Source organism: Microcaecilia unicolor, chromosome 4 (genome assembly GCF_901765095.1).
Source record: "Microcaecilia unicolor chromosome 4, aMicUni1.1, whole genome shotgun sequence".
NCBI lineage: Eukaryota > Metazoa > Chordata > Amphibia > Gymnophiona > Siphonopidae > Microcaecilia > Microcaecilia unicolor.
In genome coordinates this window covers 360,317,813-360,340,945 of record NC_044034.1, presented here as the reverse complement: position 1 = coordinate 360,340,945, position 23,133 = coordinate 360,317,813, and the positions used below count along the sequence as shown (strand labels likewise).

General features: G+C 46.5%; 1 protein-coding gene across 1 annotated transcript in view; it reads left to right on the top strand.

Moving 5' to 3' along the window:
* Positions 1-22,423, top strand: part of GRPR (gastrin releasing peptide receptor) — a 65,321-nt gene extending 42,898 nt beyond the window's left edge. Inside the window, exons 2-3 of the mRNA XM_030199698.1 lie at positions 18,549-18,897; positions 21,966-22,423. Of these exons, the coding sequence (XP_030055558.1) occupies positions 18,549-18,897; positions 21,966-22,358 (742 nt within the window). The 3' untranslated portion in view covers positions 22,359-22,423. The remainder of the gene's footprint in view (positions 1-18,548; positions 18,898-21,965) is intronic.
* The last annotated feature ends 710 nt before the right edge of the window (positions 22,424-23,133 follow it).

Sequence of the window (23,133 nt, the reverse complement as noted above, 5' to 3'; positions counted from 1 at the left end):
AAAGAGGAACCCGAATTATAGCTTCGTCATGCAAGGTTCCACGTTAGGAGTCACGGACCAAGAAAGGGATCTAGGTGTCGTCGTTGATGATATGTTGAAACCTTCTGCTCAGTGTGCTGCTGCGGCTAAGAAAGCAAATAGAATGTTAGGTATTATTAGGAAAGGAATGGAAAACAAAAATGAGGATGTTATAATGCCTTTGTATCACTCCATGGTGCGACCGCACCTCGAATATTGTGTTCAATTCTGGTCGCCGCATCTCAAAAAAGATATAGTGGAATTAGAAAAGGTGCAGAGAAGGGCGACGAAAATGATAAAGGGAATGGGACAGCTTCCCTATGAGGAAAGGCTAAAGCGGCTAGGGCTCTTCAGCTTGGAGAAAAGGCGGCTGAGGGGAGATATGATAGAGGTCTATAAAATAACGAGTGGAGTTGAACGGGTAGATGTGACGCGTCTGTTTACACTTTCCAAAAATACTAGGACTAGGGGGCATGCGATGAAGCTACAATGTAGTAAAGTTAAAACGAATCGGAGAAAAATTTTCTTAACTCAACGTGTAATAAAAACTCTGGAATTCGTTTCCAGAGAATGTGGTAAAGGCGGTTAGCTTAGCGGAGTTTTAAAAAGGTTTGGATGGCTTCCTAAAGGAAAAGTCCATAGACCATTATTAAATGGGGAAAATCCACTATTTCTGGGATAAGCAGTATAAAATGTTTTGTACTTTTTTGGGATCTTGCCAGGTATTTATGACCTGGATTGGCCACAGACGATATTCAAAGTAAGAGTTCTTTACTCACATCCACAGACTCAACACGGGCCTGTGTTTCGGCCAAACGGTCTGCCTCAGGAGTCTACAAACAATGTAAAAAATATATAATCAAAATTAAAAATACAATATAAATGCAATATAAATGGAAATATTCAAGAGTTTACATTAAGGGAGGAAATCCTTTAGAAAAAAAGCTTCATATATATATATATAAAGGAGGAAAACTGAAATTGTTTACATTATAACATTAAATTATGTAAAATCATATTGTAAAACAATTAATGTAAAGACCTATACTTATTGTAATGTAAATCACATATTTTCATAAAACAATAACAATATAAACATTTCAATTTAAAATCATAATAAATATCATTACCTCTTTTCAGATGTAACTGAATGTTTCTGTTGTCTATGATTAATTATTAGTAGTTTTCATCAACTAAAAATAAAATACAATCCCATTAAAATAATCCAGCAAAATTAAAAATGTATCAATTTACTTACCAACCAAAAAAAGACTAATAGGAGAATTGCCCTCCTATTTACTAATGCCAACATAGTCCATTCAACGTGAAGTCATTCCATGTCAAGTGGTCTGATTTCAGAGAAGTGCCCTGCGCGACCATCACGGATTTCGATGAAATTTTCTGTAAACATTCATACATGTCCCCAATAAACATTGGTAAAGTTTTACGTTCGCCGATGCAATACTTGCTGAGATTGTTCACAGAGAATTTCATTGAAATCCGTGATGGTCGCGCAGGGACCACCAGACCACTTGACATGGAATGACCCACTGTGGCAGCTGCTAATGTGGCTTAGTAAACGAATGCAATCATCACTACTTTAAAAATGTGGTATACATCCAAATTTACAACTGAATATTCACAAAAGCATACTTATAATACTAGAATATATATAACTATTCTAGCTTAGACTCCTGAGGCAGGCCTTTTGGTCGAAACACAGGCCCGTGTTGAGTCTGTGGATGTGAATAAAGAACTCTTACTTTGAGTATCATAGTAACATAGTAGATGACGGCAGAAAAAGACTTGCACGATCCATCCAGTCTGCCCAACATGTGTGATCTTTGTGTCCTTCACTGTGGTTGTGTGCAGAGGCGTGAGTGGGCCATGGGCGTTACCAGAAATTCAGTGCGATGTTATTTATTTATTTGTTGCATTTGTACCCCACATTTTCCCACCTATTTGCAGGCTCAATGTAGCTTACATTATGCCGTACTGGTGTAAGAAATACAAAGTGGTATTGCATTAAAGTGCATAAGAGACAGAGTAGATTATGCATTCAAGTATAAAGAGTTCATTTTCGGAATGAGAATTAAAGTGGAATTGCGTTCATGATCCTTAGTGACGGAGTGAATGAAGCAGTCAAGTGTAGAGAGTTCGGTTTTGTCCAGTTCCGATATACGTTTCGTTGTTTGGTATTTTGGATGGATCATCGTGGTATGCCTTTTTGAACATGTTGGCTTTTAGTGATTTTCGGAAGTTTGTTAGGTCGTGCATTCTTTTTATGGCGTTTGGTAGTGAATTCCATAGTTGGGTGCTTATGTATGAGAAGCTGGATGCATATATATATTTTAGTCCTTTGCAGCTGCAGTAGTGGAGATTCAAGAATGTGCATGCTGGTCTTTTTGTGTTCCTGGTTGGTAGGTCTATGAGGTCTGACGTGTAGGCCGGGGCCTCGCCGTGAATAATTTCTGAGAAGTTCTGAGAGGGGAGCCCGGTGCTGGGGTCTCTACCCTTCTCCTGCTCCCAGGCTGCCGGCGCTGCAGTCCTCGTTCTCACTTGCCTGCCCTTGGCTCCGTCAACAGCCCCCCTCCGTCCGCCACCAGGCCCCCTGCATTCAAATCGGCAGCGCCTCACCTCCAAGTGAAAGCGGCAGATCGCCTCCCTTCAGGCCTTCCCTCACTGTGTCCCGCTCTCGTCTGATGTAACTTCCTGTTTCTGTGAGGGCGGGGCACAGTGAGGGAGGGCCTGAAGGGAGGCGATCTGCGCTTTCACATGGAGGTGAAGTGCTGCCAATTTGAATGCAGGGGACCCGGTGGCAGATGGAGGGGGGCTGTCGACGGGGCTGGGGGTGGGCGGGTGGAGACTGGGGACTGCGGTGTCGGCGGCCTGAGAGCAGAAGAGGGAGGCAACAGTGGTAGCAATTGGGGGGGGGGGGTGGAGGCTGCGGCGGGGGCCCCAGGGGGAGCAGCGGGCGGCCTTGCCCCAGGCCCGGCTCAGTCTCTTGGCGGCCCTGTGCAGGGATTAACATATATCAATACCTTCAAATCCGTCCCAAGCACAAATCAAATTTTATAATATATCTTAATATGTTGTGAAAGATCTTCAGAATTCATGCATCAAGACTGCTAAACTCACAGTTTTCTGTCAGTCAGGTGCAAATCATCATTGATCCTTTGGTGTGTGTTTTTAAAAAACTTTTAAAAACTTTCTGCTTTTATTGCTCTGTTCTTCAAAGCTCTCATGTTTCATTTCACAACTCATTTCTTAATTGCAACATTGCAGTGCTAGACCTATTCATTTACTTAACTGGCAGCAAAGTACAAGACAGAAACCTAAATGTTACATAAGACTGGACAGTGGTACGACGATATTATTTACTTCATTTAAATTTTGCTCATGCCTTTTTCAGTAGTAGCTTAAGGTGAGTTACATTCAGGTACACTGTGTATTTTCCTGTCCCTGGAGGGCTCACAATCTAATTTTCTACCTGAAGCGATGGAGGGTTGAGTGACTTGCCCAAAATCACAAGGAGCAGCCATGGGATTTGAACCAGCACCTCTGAATGTCAAGCCTAGTGCTGTAACCACTAGGCCAGTGATGGCAAACCTATGGCACGCGTGCCAGAGAGGGCACACAGAGCCCTCTCCCTTGGCACGCACGCCGTCGCCATCGCTGGTCCGCCCACTCTCCCTCCCTTCGGCCTCCCTCCCTCCCGCCCTCCCTCCAACCCAACAAGCATCGGGCCGCCCGCCCGTCCTCCCTCCCTCACTCCCAGCACCAGGAACCCCCCTCCTCCTAAAATTTAAAAAGCTTACCGTACTCGGAGTCGGAGTTAAGGCGGCATGCATCGGCAGCGGCAGCGAAGCGCGTGTTCTTCGCTCGACGCGCCTTCGGCCTTTCCTGTCTCTCAAGCTCTGGTCCCGCTATTGACTGCTAACGCTTACTACAGTGCTTGCATTGTACCATAGAGAACTTCGCTGTTCCATTCGTATGACGTGATTGATATATATAGGCAACCTACCCAGATGTACTTTAAAATTCCTTTCAATCATTCCTGTGACACCCAAAGTGATGGGAAATATTTCTGTATCTTTCTGGTCTCCGACTTCATTTGAGAATCTTCTCCCTCTCCACAGAGTAATCGCTTAGGCCCTGACACCTCTGTGATTGACGCCATTCTGGTGTTTTTCTCTTTCACCGCTATGTCCGGTTTCTCTTCTGTGAATTGTGCTGAGCATTCACTCCTGTAGCTGAACAAAGTCTGGATTCAGACGCCAGACAACGCTGTTACATTTTTTTTGAAAGCTATTTCTTTTTGTGAAATTTTGTGAAATGTCCCCATGCATACCTCCTACCCACGCCCATCTTCCCACCCTGTCAGACTGTCAAAGTAATGCTTTGATGTTTCACTTATATATACTGTCACCTACCAACATTTGCTTATTTCCGATCTGACGAAGAAGGGCAACCTTCGAAAGCTAATCAAGAAATGTATTAAGTTATGTCCAATAAAAAAGGTATCATCTTATTTTCTTTTCCATGTTTTATTTTGTTTGATTTCTATAGATTCTACATGGAATGTTGCTATTCCACTAGCAACTTTCCATGTAGAAGTCGGCCCTTGCGGATCACCAATGTGGCCGCGCAGGCTTCTGCTTCTGTGAGTCTGACGTCCTGCACGTCAGACTCACAGAAACAGAAGCCTGCGCAGCCTTCTACATGGAATGTTGCTAGTGGAATAGCAACATTCCATGTAGAATCTCCAATAGTAGCAACATTCCATGTAGAATCTCCAATAGTATCTATTTTACTGTCATAGTAATGCTTGAATGTTTTCACTTATATACACTGTCAGCTAGCACATTTGCTTATTTCCGATCTGAGGAAGAAGGGCAACCTTCGAAAGCTAATCAAGAAATGTATTAAGTTATGTCCAATAAAAAAGGTATCATCTTATTTTCTTTTCCATGTTTTAATTTTGTTTGATTTCTATTGATTACCTTTAAGAGTGGACTAACACGGCTACCACACCTCTCTACTTTTTGTGAAATTGAAAGAATAAACTACCTCCTTGTACTGACTTTTCATATCCTGCTCTCTCCATTGCTTCTCTAATCTGCAGGTGTTTCTGACAGAAACTGGCGCTCGGCAGGATTTGTTTGTGGGTCAGAGATGATTTCTGAGCGCCTGGGGAATAATTTTCCTTTTAATGTTTTGTGCCAAATATGAAGTCATTTTAAAATTCTAAATATGGAGACAAATGAAAGTAGGGCTTGATCGGGAAAATACATCTGTAGATTGTGCAAAGTACATACATAAGTACGTAAGCATTGCCATACTGGGACAGACCAAAGGTCCATCAAGCCCAGCATCCTGTTTCCAACAGTGGCCAATCCAGGTCACAAGTACCTGGCAGAAACCCAAAGAGTAGCAACATTCCATGTAGAACCCCAAAGAGTAGCGAGATTCTAGAATTCTAAAGAATAACAAAATTCCATGCAGAATTTCAAAGTGCAGCAACATTCCATGTAGAACCCCAAAGAGTAGCGAGATTCTAGAATTCTAAAGAATAACAAAATTCCATGCAGAATTTCAAAGTGTAGCAACATTCCATGTAGAACCATAAGAGTAGCAAGATTCCATTCAGAATCCCAAGCACATCCTATATAATAATTTGCACCTCCAACGTTCCATGTCTGGCTGCCTGGGTTCGTAACATCTCCTGACGTCAGCCAACCTCCAGCATTCCATTCCCCCTCACTGTCCCGCCCTCGCCCTCGCGTCAAGACGTAATGACGTCAGAGGGCAGAACAGTGAGAGGGAAGAGAACGCTGGAGGCGAGCTGACGTCAGGAGGGATGTTATGAATGGAACGGAAGCCAGCGCCAACCAGCCAGAGAACGTTCAGGTACAAATCGAGGGGAGGAGAGAATCACGGGACATTGAGGGGAGGGAGGGGAGGGCAGGGCAGAGGAGAATTGATAGACATGGATGAGATGGGAGGACAGTAGAGAAGAGGGAAGGGGGAAAGGGAAATGGGACTTGATATACTGCATTTCTGAGGTTATTGCAACTACGTTCAAAGTGGTTTACATATATTCATGTACTTATTTTGTACTAGGGGCAATGGAGGGTTAAGTGACTTGCCCAGAGTCACAAGGAGCTGCAATGGGAATCGAACTCAGTTCCCCAGGATCAAAGTCCACTGCACTAACCACTAGGCTACTCCTCCTCTCGCAGGGACATGGATTGGAGGGCAGGGAAGAGATGAGAATCGCTGGACATGGAGAGGAGGGAAGAATTGCTGGACATGAAGGGGAGGGCAGGGGAGTGAGAAAAAAAAAAGCTTACATGACAGCCTTCCTAGGGCCCGTTTCATTGTTGAGGAAACGGGCATGGTTCCACTAGTAAGTACATAAGTTTTGCCACACTGGGACAGACCAAAGGTCCATCAGGCCCAGCATCCTGTTTCCAACAGTGGCCAATCCAGGTCACAAATACCTGGCAAGATCCCAAGATGTCAAACAAGTGTGAGATAAGTTAATTGCACTGGATTCCTGTGATTGGTGGATCGTTTGTTTGGTCTGAATCACTCCAAAAGATCTTGCTGGGATCAGCCACTTCTCCTGGCCCCCTCTGTTTCTTGATCTTACAGAGCACGACTTTTGTTGGGGCTTAAAAATAGGCCTCTCTAATGAACTCACTGCCAGATGCACAAAATTTAATAAGCTAGCAATGTGGGTTTTACACTGGTTGTAGCTGGTTTAGTAAGAACGGAATTCAGCGAGATATGCTCAAAAGGGTTCTCCGAGCTCTTTTCCTGTCACGGTAGCAGCTAATGAAAATTGTATGCAAAGTTATTATAATGAGCTAATTACTATTCAAATGTGCATTCGAAGCATAGTCATTTTCCGAGCGATGCACAGAAGCAGCCTCTACCGTTACTGTGGAAAACGTAATGGGAGGTCTAGAGCTGTCGGTCCTGACAGTTCTTCATACTCCACAGCTGCCCCAGGGTCCTCTGCCATTTGCAGGAGAAGAAAGACACAGGGGAGAGACAAGACGCGCCGGAGCAGGGAGATCGCTGACCGCGGCAGTGAAGTGTGGGATTGGAGGCGGGTGCCACATTTTCCTCATGCCCTCTTTCCCAGTGGTGGGGAGGCAGGGAATATGTGAGCCCCAACACGACAGTCTGCCTGTCAGCCGCTGCTCCAGCCATGGAAGCACCCCCCCCCTGAGCACACCCCGCATACATGTATGAAAGCCGTATACTAGCGCCGCTCTGAGCATGTGCAGAGCAGTCATGCTTAGCGATTGCCTGTTCTGTACAAGCTCAGCTAGCTTTCCTCCTATCGAGCTGCTTGCTGCTTTTGCGAGCAGCTCATTTGCATGCGACTTGCTTTAGGAATCGCCCTGTATTTCCAAATCGGTAATTTTTACTGAGGTGGAAATACCTGGTGGTTCTTTCCAGGGACCTTTGTGTATTTTGCCCTCAATTCCCCACTCTCCTCAGCACGGGAAGTATCTTCAGTTGTATATCCAAAAATGACCCTGTTAAATTTATTTAATTTTTTTATTTTTTGTTACATTTGTACCCCACGCTTTCCCACTCATGGCAGGCTCAATGCGGCTTACATATTGTATACAGGTACTTATTTGTACCTGAGGGAATGCTGGTACCACAGGTGTCCCATAGCCAAGAGTAAATTGGACACGGCTCATAACTCCTTTGGTCTCAATACAGCTCCTTAATGTTATTCTGATTCAGAGAGCTCTGATAGACAATTATAATTGAATTCTGCTCAGAGACCAATCGATCAGACTGATCAGAACTGATAAAGGGTTTGATCTTATTCGCTATCTCATCTGTTTCTCGTTGAAGTGTTTAGATGTTTCCTGAGCTGTATCTATAATTAACAACAGTAAATCAAGAGAGCATTTGCTCAGGATAGCTGCCCATCTGTCCAAACATTGCTTATTAGTCGGAAATATCTTTGACTCTTTTCACATCCTTAAGCTCCTAGGAATCGTTTCTTGCTTGACATATTCAATTAACTGCATCTCATGCAATTCTAGACATATATATAGGATTTGACACTGTATTATAATCCCTATTTTGTGCTTCTTCATTAGATTGTAACAAAGATAAGCGCTTTAGTATATTAGAAATATGGAGACCAACATTCGGCCTGTGGGAGGTAACCCGCATAAGTGCTATGGTTGGCACTGATCCCGGATACTCAATGCTGGGTCATTTCTGGCACTTCCCTATGAAGAAAGACTAAGGAGGCTAGGGCTATACAGCTTGGAGAAGAGACGGCTGAGGGGAGACATGATAGAGGTAGATAAAATAATGAGTGGAGTGGAACAGGTGGATGTGAAGCTTCTGTTCACGCTTTCCAAAAATACTAGGACTAGGGGGCGTGCGATGAAACTACAGTGTAGTAAATTTAAAACAAATCAGAGAAAATTTTTCTTCACCCAACGTGTAATTAAACTCTGGAATTCGTTGCCGGAGAAAGTGGTGAAGGCGGTTAGCTTAGCAGAGTTTAAAAAGGGGTTGGACGGTTTCCTAAAGGACAAGTCCATAAACCGCTACTAAACGGACTTGGAAAAATCCAAAATTCCAGGAATAACATGTATAGAATGTTTGTACGTTTGGGAAGCTTGCCAGGTGCCCTTGGCCTGGATTGGCCGCTGTCGTGGACAGGATGCTGGGCTCGATGGACCCTTGGTCTTTTCCCAGTATGGCATTACTTATGTACTTATGTATTATGGTCGCTAAAAAGTTAACTGATATTGAGTGCTACCTGTTTAACTTTTTAGCGGTCAAAGATAGGCCTGCTATTTATGTGGCTGGTTAGGTGCTAGATATCCATGCCTATCCAGCTATCCTGCTTATTATCGAACGAGAAGGGCGGCCATCTTCCGACACAAATCGGGAGATGGCCGGCCTTCTCCTAAGCCCGGCCAAATCGGTATAATCGAAAGCCGATTTTGGCCGGCTTCAACTGCTTTCCGTCGCAGGGCCGGCCAAAGTTCAAGGGGGCGTGTCGGCAGTGTACCGAAGGCGGGACGGGGCGTGGTTAAGAGATGGCCGGCTTCGGGCGATAATGGAAAAAAGAAGGCCGGCTCTGACGAGCATTTGGCTGACTTTACTTGGTCCTTTTTTGTTCACGACCAAGCCTTGAAAAGGTGCCCAAACTGACCAGATGACCACCGGAGGGAATCGGGGATCACCTCCCCTTACTCCCCCAGTGGTCACCAACCCCCTCCCACCCAAAAACAAAAATTTAAAAACATTTTTTTGCCAGCTTCAAATGTCATACCCAGCTCCGTCACAGCACTATGCAGGTCCCTGGAGCAGTTTTAGTGGGTGCAGTGCACTTCAGGCAGGCGGACCCAGGACCATACCATGGAGTGGAGGACTGGCCTAGTGGTTAGGGTGGTGGACTTTGGTCCTGAGGAACTGAGTTTGATTCCCGGCACAGGTAGCTCCTTGTGACTCTGGGCAAGTCACTTAACCCTCCATTGCCTACCGCATTGAGCCTGCCATGAGTGGGAAAGCGCAGGGTACAAATGTAACAAAAATAAATAAATGCAAACAGTGCCCCAACATATGGACAGTCACAACAAAGATTGCTCTATATCCGTATTATAAACCACCAGCTGCAACTGGTATTCGGCATCAAGATTAAGTGCAATATCGCATTCTGCTTACAGCAGTATCAACAGGTTTAAATTAATAACAAGCAACATAACAGAAGCTTAGCGGAGATTGGGTGGCAGAGTCGGTGGTGGGAGGCGGGGCTAGTGGTTGGGAGGTGGGGCTAGTGCTGGGCAGACTTATACGGTCTGTGCCCTGAAGAGCACAGGTACAAATCAAGGTAAGGTACACACAAAAAGTAGCACATATGAGTTTATCTTGGGCACTGGATGGACCGTGCAGGTCTTTCTCTGCCATCATCTACTATGTTTCTTCTATGTTACTATGTTATTTGTAAGATGAGCTATAAGCTGGTTTCCCTCAGCATTAACTGATTCACACTTATAAACTAACCAATTGAGTAAATGTCACTCCGAAAATTAGTACCTTTATAAGCTAATAACACCAAGCTCTAAATTGAACATTAGCTACTCTTTACAAATTATATTATATTGGATACATCTCAAACCAAAGCCTTAGGCTTTACATAACTCCGTGGCGATTAATCCTAAATCTTCCATCCTTGTCCATACGTATGCTCCCTATCCCCATCAAATTCCCCCCCCCCCCTCCTCCCCCAAATGACCCAAATCCACCACTGGCAGCATCATCCCTCTCTTCCTGAATATCAAACTCCTTCCTCCTCTCTGCTCCTCCCTCCTTCCCTATCCACCCCCCCCCCAACAGCCCCTACCCACCTTAACCTCATGCAAACACTGACACTGGAGGGAACCTGTACTCTTATGGTTCCTATCTCTCTCCCCCCCCCCCCCACCCCACTCTCATCCCAGAGCGAGGGTCTTATTTCTCTGCTTCAATTATTCTTAAAGTGGAATAGAATTTAGAATCAGGCTATGCGCCCGTTCCGACAAAGATTGAACATAGGGCTCCCAGATTGCCCAAAATTTCTTCTTACGTTTAACTGTAAGACATGCATTGTGAGCTTCAAGCACCAGTAAAGAGTGAAACGAGTTTCTCCAGTGCCAAAAGGAAGGTGAGATTTCCTGTGTCCAATATATATATATATATATATTTTGTTACATTTGTACCCCGCACTTTTTTCCACTCATGGCAGGCCCAATGCGGCTTACATGGGGCAATGGAGGGTTAAGTGACTTGCCCAGAGTCACAAGGAGCTGCCTGTGCCTGAAGTGGGAATCGAACTCAGTCCCTCAGGACCAAAGTCCACCACCCTAACCACTAGGCCACTCCTCCACTGTTGCTACTATTTCAGATTCTACATGGAATGTTGCCAATAGCAACATTCCATGTAGAAGTCGGCCCTTGCAGATCACCAATGTGGCCGCGCAGGCTTCTGCTTCTGTGAGTCTGACGTCCTGCACGTACGTGCAGGACATCAGACTCACAGAAACAGAAGCCTGCGCAGCCTTCTACATGGAATGTTGCTAGTGGAATAGCAACATTCCAAGTAGAATCTCCAATAGTATCTATTTTATTTTTGTTACATTTGTACCCTGCGTTTTCCCACTCATGGCAGGCTCAATGCGGCTTACATGGGGCAATGGAGGGTTAAGTGACTTGCCCAGAGTCACAAGGAGCTGCCTGTGCCGGGAATCAAACTCAGTTCCTCAGTTCCCCAGGACCAAAGTCCACCACCCTAAAACTAGGCCACTCCTCCACTCTATTGCAGTATACACTGCTTCCCTACAATAAGAGCTTTATATATCAGTGAATGTTCTGCCCTCCGGAGTGAGTTCCCACCCCCCACCATTCCCAAAATGATAGTCTTAGGTGTCATGTGAAGTTCTCTTGAGTAGAGGTCAGAAACAGAACAAAGCCTTTGCAGGAAGAAGAGGACCTCCTTGGCTGGCGGGGATTGGGGGTCCCCCGCCAGCAAAGGTAGCCCACGGTGGGGGAGGGTTGGCGGCGGGAGGTGGGGGGGTCGAGAGGGTCGTCAAAGGTCCATCTAGCCCAGCACCCTGTCTCCGACAGTGGCCAATTCAGGTCACAATCACCCGACAAGATCCACGGAGCAAAGCATTTTGTACTGCTTGTCCCAGGAATAGTGGATTTTTCCCTACGTCCATTTAATAACATTCTATGGCCTTTTCCTTCAGGAAGCCATGCAAACCTTTCTTAAACTCTGCTAAGCTAACCGCCTTATCCACATTCTCCGGCAAAGCATTGCATTGCTGCATATGCTTTGGAAGTGCCCATATATAAGAGATTTTTGGAACAAGATACTAAGATTTTGCGGACATCTATTTCTATTTACTCAATAGAGGAGGTCTTCTTCTTTCTGCAAAGGCTTCGTTCTGTTTCTGACCTCCTCGGCTGGCGGGGATTGGGGGTCCCCCGCCAGCAAAGGTAGCCCACGGCGGGTGAGGGTTGGCGGCGGGAGGGGGGGGTCGAGAGGGTCGTCGGCAGGGGTTGTCAAAGTTGGCAGCAGTGGCGGGGGGGTCAGCAATGGCGGGCGGGGTTGGCGGCGGGAGGGGGGTCAAGAGGGTCGTCGGCAGGGGTCGTCAAAGTTGGCGGCAGCGGCGGGGGGGGGGTCGGTAATGGTGGGGAGTCGATAATGGCTGGGGGGGGTCGGTGGTGGTGGGAGAGGGGGCTAAAATGTGCCCCCTCACCTCGGGCTCCCGCTGAAGTCTGGCTACACCCCTGATCTGTACAGATCAAAAAGGTAAGACACCCCTATGTATGGATTCAGCAGCAAAACAAGATAATAGGGATGAACCAAAAGTACTCTGCAGCCAGTAGGGTAAAAAAAAAAGAGTCCCACGGTGACGGTGGGGGAGGGTTGGCGGCGGGAGGGGGGGTCGAGAGGGTCGTCTGCTGGGGGGTTCAGGGCCAAATCTACGGGGGCTCAGCCCCCCCCCCCGGCCCCACGTAGCTACGCCACTGGTACAGATAACCCCAATCATAGGAATACTCCAACTTCCCAGAACTGCACAACCAAACAGTGGTACTGAAAATCAAATTGAATCTCCATAACACAATAGATCTTCAAAATCTCTTATCATGCTCAACGCCATGCATATCCAAATTCTGGCTTTAATAGGAAAACTCCAACAAAACCCACTCATTCATTGAGAAAGTTCACTAGTCATTTTAGCATCAAATCATGCACTTTTTTTGAAACTAAACACTGAACTGGAGAGGCAGAATGACCCAGTCCTCTGACAACCAACTCTGCATCAAGTTTTGTTATTCTCTACTTGTGAAATAATTTGAAATGAGTAAATATAAATGGGAAAAAAAAGGAGAGATGTCTGGATAAGTTTAACTGATATGTTCATTGGCAGACTTATTATCTGGTCTCCGTATCTCAAAAAAGATATAGTAGAATTGGAAAAGGTACAGCGAAGGGCGACGAAAATGATAGTGGGGATGGGACGACTTTCCTATGAAGAGAGGCTGAGAAGGCTAGGGCTTTTCAGCTTGGAGAAGAGACGGCTGAGGGGAGATATGATAGAAGTGTATAAAATAATGAGTGGAATGGATCGGGTGGATGTGAAGCGACTGTTCACGCTATCCAAAAATACTAGGACTAGAGGGCATGAGTTGAAGCTACAGTGTGGTAAATTTAAAACGAATCGGAGAAAATCTTTCTTCACCCAACGTGTAATTAGACTCTGGAATTCGTTGCCGGAGAACGTGGTACGGGCGGTTAGCTTGACGGAGTTTAAAAAGGGGTTAGATAGATTCCTAAAGGACAAGTCCATAGACCGCTATTAAATGGACTTGGAAAAATTCCGCATTTTTAGGTATAACTTGTCTGGAATGTTTTTACGTTTGGGGAGCGTGCCAGGTGCCCTTGACCTGGATTGGCCACTGTCGGTGACAGGATGCTGGGCTAGATGGACCTTTGGTCTTTCCCAGTATGGCACTACTTATGTACTTATGTACTTATGTACTAAATACTAACAACATCCCATGTTCCACTGCACTAACCACTAGGCTACTCCTCCACTAGCAACATTCCATCTTTACCTGTTTTTAAAATCTATGCTGAAAGCTCACCTTTTCACTACTGCCTTTGGCTCCTAACCGCTACTCATTTGCCATCCTCCTCCCCTGTTCCTCTTTACCCTTTAATTCCCTTGCCCGTAATGTCTTGTCTGTCTGTTTTACCTAGATTGTAAGCTCTTTGAGCAGGGACTGTCTCTCTATGTCAAGTGTTCAGCGCTGCGTGCGGCTGGTAGCGCTATATAAATGCTATTAGTAGTAGTAGTAGTAGTAGAAGCCTGTCCTTGCAGATCAGCAACGTGGCCGCGCAGGCTTCTGTTTCTGTGAGTCTGACGTCCTGCACGTACGTGCAGGACGTCAGACTCACAGAAACAGAAGCCTGTGCGGCCGTGTTGCTGATCTGCAAGAGCAGGCTTATACATGGAATGTTGCTAGTGGAATAGCAACATTCCATGTAGAATCTCAAATAGTAGCAACATTCCAGAACATTCCGTATCTCAAAAAAGATATAGTAGAATTGGAAAAGGTACAGCGAAGGGCGACGAAAATGATAGTGGGGATGGGACGACTTTCCTACGAAGAGAGGCTGAGAAGGCTAGGGCTTTTCAGCTTGGAGAAGAGACGGCTGAGGGGAGATATGATAGAAGTGTATAAAATAATGAGTGGAATGGATCGGGTGGATGTGAAGCGACTGTTCACGCTATCCAAAAATACTAGGACTAGAGGGCATGAGTTGAAGCTACAGTGTGGTAAATTTAAAACGAATCGGAGAAAATCTTTCTTCACCCAACGTGTAATTAGACTCTGGAATTCGTTGCCGGAGAACGTGATACGGGCGGTTAGCTTGACGGAGTTTAAAAAGGGGTTAGATAGATTCCTAAAGGACAAGTCCATAGACCGCTATTAAATGGACTTGGAAAAATTCCGCATTTTTAGGTATAACTTGTCTGGAATGTTTTTACGTTTGGGGAGCGTGCCAGGTGCCCTTGACCTGGATTGGCCACTGTCGGTGACAGGATGCTGGGCTAGATGGACCTTTGGTCTTTCCCAGTATGGCACTACTTATGTACTTATGTACTTATGTACTAAATACTAACAACATCCCATGTTCCACTGCACTAACCACTAGGCTACTCCTCCACTAGCAACATTCCATCTTTACCTGTTTTTAAAATCTATGCTGAAAGCTCACCTTTTCACTACTGCCTTTGGCTCCTAACCGCTACTCATTTGCCATCCTCCTCCCCTGTTCCTCTTTACCCTTTAATTCCCTTGCCCGTAATGTCTTGTCTGTCTGTTTTACCTAGATTGTAAGCTCTTTGAGCAGGGACTGTCTCTCTATGTCAAGTGTTCAGCGCTGCGTGCGGCTGGTAGCGCTATATAAATGCTATTAGTAGTAGTAGTAGTAGTAGAAGCCTGTCCTTGCAGATCAGCAACGTGGCCGCGCAGGCTTCTGTTTCTGTGAGTCTGACGTCCTGCACGTACGTGCAGGACGTCAGACTCACAGAAACAGAAGCCTGTGCGGCCGTGTTGCTGATCTGCAAGAGCAGGCTTATACATGGAATGTTGCTAGTGGAATAGCAACATTCCATGTAGAATCTCAAATAGTAGCAACATTCCAGAACATTCCGTATCTCAAAAAAGATATAGTAGAATTGGAAAAGGTACAGCGAAGGGCGACGAAAATGATAGTGGGGATGGGACGACTTTCCTATTAAGAGAGGCTGAGAAGGCTAGGGCTTTTCAGCTTGGAGAAGAGACGGCTGAGGGGAGATATGATAGAAGTGTATAAAATAATGAGTGGAATGGATCGGGTGGATGTGAAGCGACTGTTCACGCTATCCAAAAATACTAGGACTAGAGGGCATGAGTTGAAGCTACAGTGTGGTAAATTTAAAACGAATCGGAGAAAATCTTTCTTCACCCAACGTGTAATTAGACTCTGGAATTCGTTGCCGGAGAACGTGGTACGGGCGGTTAGCTTGACGGAGTTTAAAAAGGGGTTAGATAGATTCCTAAAGGACAAGTCCATAGACCGCTATTAAATGGACTTGGAAAAATTCCGCATTTTTAGGTATAACTTGTCTGGAATGTTTTTACGTTTGGGGAGCGTGCCAGGTGCCCTTGACCTGGATTGGCCACTGTCGGTGACAGGATGCTGGGCTAGATGGACCTTTGGTCTTTCCCAGTATGGCACTACTTATGTACTTATGTACTTATGAAGGGCGACGAAAATGATAGTGGGGATGGGACGACTTTCCTATGAAGAGAGGCTGAGAAGGCTAGGGCTTTTCAGCTTGGAGAAGAGACAGCTGAGGGGAGATATGATAGAAGTGTATAAAATAATGAGTGGAATGGATCGGGTGGATGTGAAGCGACTGTTCACGCTATCCAAAAATACTAGGACTAGAGGGCATGAGTTGAAGCTACAGTGTGGTAAATTTAAAACGAATCGGAGAAAATTTTTCTTCACCCAACGTGTAATTAGACTCTGGAATTCGTTGCCGGAGAACGTGGTACGGGCGGTTAGCTTGACGGAGTTTAAAAAGGGGTTAGATAGATTCCTAAAGGACAAGTCCATAGACCGCTATTAAATGGACTTGGAAAAATTCCGCATTTTTAGGTATAACTTGTCTGGAATGTTTTTACGTTTGGGGAGCGTGCCAGGTGCCCTTGACCTGGATTGGCCACTGTCGGTGACAGGATGCTGGGCTAGATGGACCTTTGGTCTTTCCCAGTATGGCACTACTTATGTACTTATGTAAGTTATCATGGAGAAGTTCAGCTTTTGCAAAACGCGGCTGTTTCCCATTTGTCAATTTCTGTCCACTGGCTTCCAATCATAGCACGTGTAATGTTTAAATTAGCCTGCTTTGTGTTTAAAAATTTTGAATGGTTTAGCTCCAGAAAGTTTATCACGGTTAGCGGTATTTCCTGTGCTTAGAAAAACGTCCAGGTCTGGAGCCTCTCAATTGCTGATTTTATATTTATATATATATTTATTGTACTTGTATTCCACATTTTCCCACCTATTTGCAGGCTCAATTCAAAGGTCTGTTATGGCAGCGCCATAACAGGAAAGAAATACAATTGTTGTAGCAGAGAGCTAAAAGAAGACAAGAGGATCTGGTTATGCAGCTGTACAGTGAGACATTCTGAGTCATTGGAGCCGACTCTGTGGGTGCTGTGGGTGCTTGAGCACCCCCAATATTGGAAAAATCCCTTGTATGTGTCCAGGGAGGGATTATTTCCATTGGGCTTAGCACCCCCAATAATTTTGAAAAGTTGGCTCCTATGTTCTGAGTAAAGGAGTGTAAAGGTTGTGTTCAAGTAGTTAAGGGTTCTCGTGGTAGGCTTTGTTAAAGAGAGAGGTTTTCAAAGCTTTGCGGAAACTGTTTAATTCGTGGATCGTTTTCAGGTGAGTTGGTAGTGCGTTCCACATCTTCGTACTCATGTAGGAAACGTTGGACGCGTGTGTTAGTTTGTATTTGACCCCTTTACAGCTGGGGAAGTGTGGGTTGCGAAAGGTGTGGGAAGATCGTTTAGCATTTCTGGGTGGAAGGTCCACTAGGTCTAACATGTATGTCGGGGCGTTTCCATGGATGATTTTATGAACAATCGTGCATATCTTGAACATGGTATGTTCCCATCTTTTAATGCAATTCAGAATAAAAAGATGTCAGAGTCACCTTTTACCAGAGGCGTAGCTAAGTGGGGGGGGGGGGGGGGGGGGGGGGGAGGGGGTTGCAAGGTGCTCAGCCACAGAAGGGGCATGGACGGATCATGGGCATTCCTAAAAACTACATGCACTGGAATGGAATACGTCCGATCTGTGCCTAAGTTAGACACATGCACTTACACCAGTGGTGTGGCTACGTGGGGCCATGGGGGCCTGGGCCCCCGTACATTTGGCCCAGGACCCCCCTGCCGAAGACCCTCTCGACCCCCCCTCCCGCCGCCAACCCCCCGTCGCCTACCTTTGCTGGCGGGGGACCCCAACCGCCGCCAGTCGAGGTCTTCTTCTTCCGGCGCAAGGCTTCGTTCTGTTTCTGTGACTCTGACGTCCTGCACGTTGTAAGTGCAGGATGTCAGACTCAGAAACAGAAGGAAGCCTTGCAGATCAGCCAGCAACACGGCCGCTGGCTGATCTCCAAGGCTTCGTACGTCAGACTCACAGAAAGAGAACGAAGCCTTGCAGATCAGCCAGCAACTCAGCCGCTGGCTGATCTGCAAGGCTTCGTTCTGTTTCTGTGAGTCTGACGTCACTCAGAAACCGAACGAAGCCTTGCGCCGGAAGAAGAGGACCTCGGCTGGCGGGGGTTGGGGCCCCCTACAGCAAAGGTAGGCAACGGCGGTGGCGGGGGAGGGTTGGTGGCGGGAGGGGGGTCGAGAGGGTCGTCGGCAGGGGGGGTCAAAGTTGGTGGTGGTGGTGGCGGCAGGGGAGGGTTGGCAATGGCGGGGAGGGGGTCATCGGCGCCGAGGGGGGCTAAAATGTTCCCCCTCACCTCGTGCTCTGGACCCCCCTCCCGCCAAAGTCTGGCTACGCCCCTGATTTACACCAAGTTTTCATTGACATAAATGGTCACACCTAAATTTTAGTCATTGGGACAGGCACGCCGGCATGTTCTATAAACCACACCTAACTTTACCCTGAGCGCATTTTTTTCAGCAGTGATTTTTTTTAGGTGCTATTTATAGAATTTGGTCCTTAATGTCTTTTTCTCCAAATACTTATCCAAACCCCCTTCAACCCTGCTATGCAAAATGCCTTGACCATAACTTCCAAGAAGTAAATTCCACGGCTTACTTGTGCACTGATTTGTTTTATCTGTGCTATCTTCGTCATGCGTCTGTGTGGTTTTTGTCTAACGTTTTGTTTTCCCTGCTTGTAGGTACAAAGCCATCGTACGTCCCATGGATATCCAAGCCAACAACGCCCTGACAAAGATTTGCATCAAGGCTGTTCTGATCTGGCTGTTCTCCATGCTACTGGCGATTCCGGAAGCCATGTTTTCTGACCTGCACCAATTCTACGAGAAGGGTACCAACAAAACCTTCATCACCTGCGCACCTTACCCACACTCCGGACTGCACCCCAAAATCCACTCCATGACTTCGTTCCTCATCTTCTACGTCATCCCCCTGTCAATCATTTCTATTTACTACTATTTTATTGCAAAAAACCTGATGCGCAGCGCTTACAACATACCAGTGGAAGGAAACGTACACGTTAGAAGACAGGTAAGCAGCCAGCTTCTCTTTGGAAGTTGCTTGCACGAGGACGCTAAAAAGCTGTTGACGAGATGAAGATGAAACTGCATTGATTAACGAGTGTTCCTTCCGAAAACACGTTCTTATTATTAACGGTGCAAAGGGGTAACCCTGGCGTCCTGCCCAAACTAAATTTGCTGAAAGAAATACAGCATAGTTCAATAGAGATGATACCATTGCTAGGATACTGAGGGGTCCTTTTACTAAGGTGCGCTGAAAAAGATCCATTTTTATCAGTGCGCCTGTAAAAAAAAAAGGCCTTTTGAAATTTTTGCCGAAAATGGACGCGAGGCAAAATAAAAATTGGCACGCGTCCATTTTGGGTCTGAGACCTTACCGCCAGCCGTTGACTTAGTGGTAAGGTCTCTCGCGGTAACTGTCTACATGCGTCAAGTCGGAGTTACCACCTGATTTTCGTCGCGTGCCAGAAAATAAAATATACTTTCTGGCACGCATAGCGGACGCGCGTAAAAAATGAAATTACTGCCTGGGCCACATTGTAGCTGGGCGGTAACTCCAAACAGACGCGCATTTGGTGCGATTTTCGGCGATAATGGAAATCAAGGACGCCCATTTCAGAAACTACCAAATCCAAGCCATTTGGCCATGGGAGGAGCCAGCATTCGTAGTGCACTGGTCCCCCTCACATGCCAGGACACCAGCCGGGCACCCTAGGGGGCACTGCAGTGGACTCCAGAAAAAGCTCCCAGGTGCATAGCTCCCTTACTGTGTGCGCTGAGCCCCCCCAAAACCCACTCCCCAGAACTGTACACCACTACCATAGCCCTTAGGGATGAAGGGGGGCACCTAGATGTGGGTACAGTGGGTTTGTGGTGGGTTTTGGAGGGCTCAACATTTACCACCACAAGTGTAACTGGTGGGGGGGGGGGGGGGATGGGCCTGGGTCCACCTGCCTGAAGTGCACTGCACCCACTGAAACTGCTCCAGGGACCTGCATACTGCTGTGATGGAGCTGGGTATGATATTTGAGGCTGGCATAGAGGCTGGAAAAAATATTTTTTAAATTTTTTTTGAGGGTGGGAGGGGGTTAGTAACCACTGGGGGAATAAGGGGAGGTCATCCCCAATTCTGTCCGGTGGTCATCTGGTCAGTTCGGGCACCTTTTTTGAGGCTTGGTCGTAACAAAAAATGGACCAAGTAAAGTCGCCCAAGTGCTCGTTAAGGACGCCCTTCTTTTTTCCATTATCGGTCGAGGACGCCCATGTATTAAGCATGCCCCAGTCCCGCCTTCGCTACACTTCCGACACGCCCCCCTGAACTTTGGTCGTCCCCGTGACGGAAAGCAGTTGAGGGCGCCCAAAATCGGCTTTCGATTATGCTGATTTGGGCGACCCTGAGAGAAGGACGCCCATCTCCCGATTTGTGTCGGAAGATGGGCGTCCTTCTCTTTCGAAAAAAAGCCTGATAGCGTACCAATTTCAGCGCCCAAAGTTGGGCACCAGGACATACGCCTGACTAAACCAGGTGTAATTCTTGGTGCCCGGTTAAGGTGTAATCCCTGGTATTCTATAATTGTGTGGAAATTTTAGGAATGCCTCTGAACCAATCATGCTCCTTCCATGGCCATGCCCCTTTTGGGTCAAATGCTCTAGTATTTGGGTACACGTTGTTATAGAATAGTTCATAGCAAGATGTGCGCCCAGTTCCAAATTAGTGTCAATGAGCATCTAATTATTGGCATTAATTGAATTGTGAGCATTTAGTTGGGTGCACATCTTGAATTGACGCCCAAATTCCAGCACCCAATTGTGGGTGCCATATATAGAATCTGGGGGATAACTTATAGTATACTAAAGTTATATGTCTATTACTTACGTCAGCCCTATGGCTGGTGTAGGCAGGGCCGCCGAGGGGGGGGGGCAGGGGGGACAAAAATCCCAGGGGCCTCCAAGGGGGGGCCTAGTGCCGCAGTCCCACCCGCCCGCTGTCGTTGACCGTCTGCCACCGGGCCGAGCCCCCTGCATTGAAATCACAGCGCCTCTCACCTCCGTGTGAAAGCGTTGCAGGCAGCAGGGCAACAGATCGCCTCCCTTCGGGCCTCTTTCCCTCCCTGTGTCCCGCCCTCATCTGAAGTAATTTCCATGAGGGCGGGACACAGGGAGGGAAGGAGGCCCGAAGGGAAGTGATCTGCTGCCCTGCTGCCTGCAACGCTTTCACACGGAGGTGAGAGGCGCTGTGATTTCAATGCAGGGGGCCCGGCCTGGTGGCGGATGGAGGATGGCGAGTGGAGAGGGGGAGCAGCCCAGCCCACTCTCTCGGTAGCCCTGGGTGTAGGTGATCGTACCTAAGAGTATAGACACATATATACCCAGCCACACCCAAGGAGCTTTAATAAGACAGGAGACGGCATGAGGTCAAAAAATTGAAGCTGTCTCCCCCGCACAGCCTCCATATTGGTATACCCACAACACTTACCTCAAAAACTCCCCAACCCCCCTCAACTCCCCTTCTAACAGAAAGAATGCAAAACCAAGGCGGTTTAACAAAACAATATAAACCTCACAAGTTTGCTATTGTATTCAATAGTGTCTGTGAATGTTTTGGATCACTCAATGTGGTGGCAAACTCCACCTACTGTGCACCCGGGGCGGACCACCCCCACCGTCCCCCCCCCCCCCCCCCCCCCTTGGTACGCCACTGATCAGATGTCTTCTGAGTGTTTATATATATAGGTGTACTGTACAGTTATAGAATTATCCTCTTTATGCCAGGAGGGAACCAGTGTCTTTGGCTCTACACCAAAAACCATCTCTGCAGCCGTTGGGCTAGTTCGGAAAATAGGAAGTCCCAAATCTACCTATACACTGGTCTACTGAAAATTAAGCACTGTTTTGGTTTTTTTTTTTAAATTTTTAATAAAAGAAGTGATATCAAAATCACAGACTTGTGTGAAAGAGATCAGCTTTCAGTTATAGCAATAGTTCACAGATAAAATCCACGATAGCCCTCCTTCACTAAATGGTTTGAGGAAACCAGACCTGAAAAGCTGACTTATTTTTCACCCTTTCCTTCCTCAGATCGAATCTCGGAAGCGGCTTGCCAAGACCGTGCTGGTGTTTGTGGGCCTCTTCGCTTTCTGCTGGCTTCCCAACCACGTCATCTACCTGTACCGGTCGTACCATTACTCGGAGGTGGACACCTCAGTGTTGCACTTCATCACCAGCATCTGCGCTCGGATCCTGGCTTTTGCCAATTCTTGTGTCAACCCCTTCGCTCTCTACCTGCTCAGCAAGAGCTTCAGGAAACAGTTTAACAACCAGCTGTGCTGCTGCAGGACGCAACTCCTGATGAGATCTCAAAGCACGGGAAGAAGTACCACCCGCATGACCTCCCTGAAAAGCACCAACCAATCTGTGGCTAGCTTCAGCCTTATCAACGGCAAGCAAATATGTCATGAAGGCTGTGTATAGGGAGAAAGATACTTTCACCCGCAGGGGACGGACATCCTGGAGAAAGAAACGTGCTATGTTTGCGTTAGACATATATAAAGGAAAACATATCTTGCTGAAAAAAAGAGATTGCTTATTATCAACAAGGGGGAAAATAAAGGCTCAGGGTATTTATTCGAATCATTATTGACAGGGCTAAAGAGTAATTCTTTAAGGAATATCAATTATAATGTTTGACGAGCTTGTCCGAGTATTTATAATTCTTTGGATGAGTTTACTATTTATTCTTGGTCTAAAAGTGGGGAACGGATGCCAGACAGAGATTTGTTTACTGGGGCTCAGAGGCCCTTTCAGTAGTTGCTTGCAAAGTAGAAAATGTTTCACCAAATGTGAGTGCAATCTGGTTTACAGTTCTGAAGTGTACATAAGAAATCGCCCTGGACTAAAATAATATCACACGCTGTCTATCGACAGCCCTGGAAAACAGACTTGTCTTATAATTAGGTACGGTGAAACCTTTCGCTTAAGGTGACTTGCATTTGTTGCATTTGTATCCCACATTTTCCCACCTTTTTGCAGGCTCAATGTGGCTTACATTATGCCGTAGTGACAGTCGTCACTTCCGGATCGGAGAAATACAAAGTGGTATAGCATGTACATTATAGGGTAGATTACAAAGTGATATTGCATTAATGTTCATGGATGATAGAGTGATTTACATTAGGCATTGCGCATAGACATCAGAGGCAAATGCCCAGGGTGCCAGATGCTGAGCTTGCCAAATACCCAGGCCAAA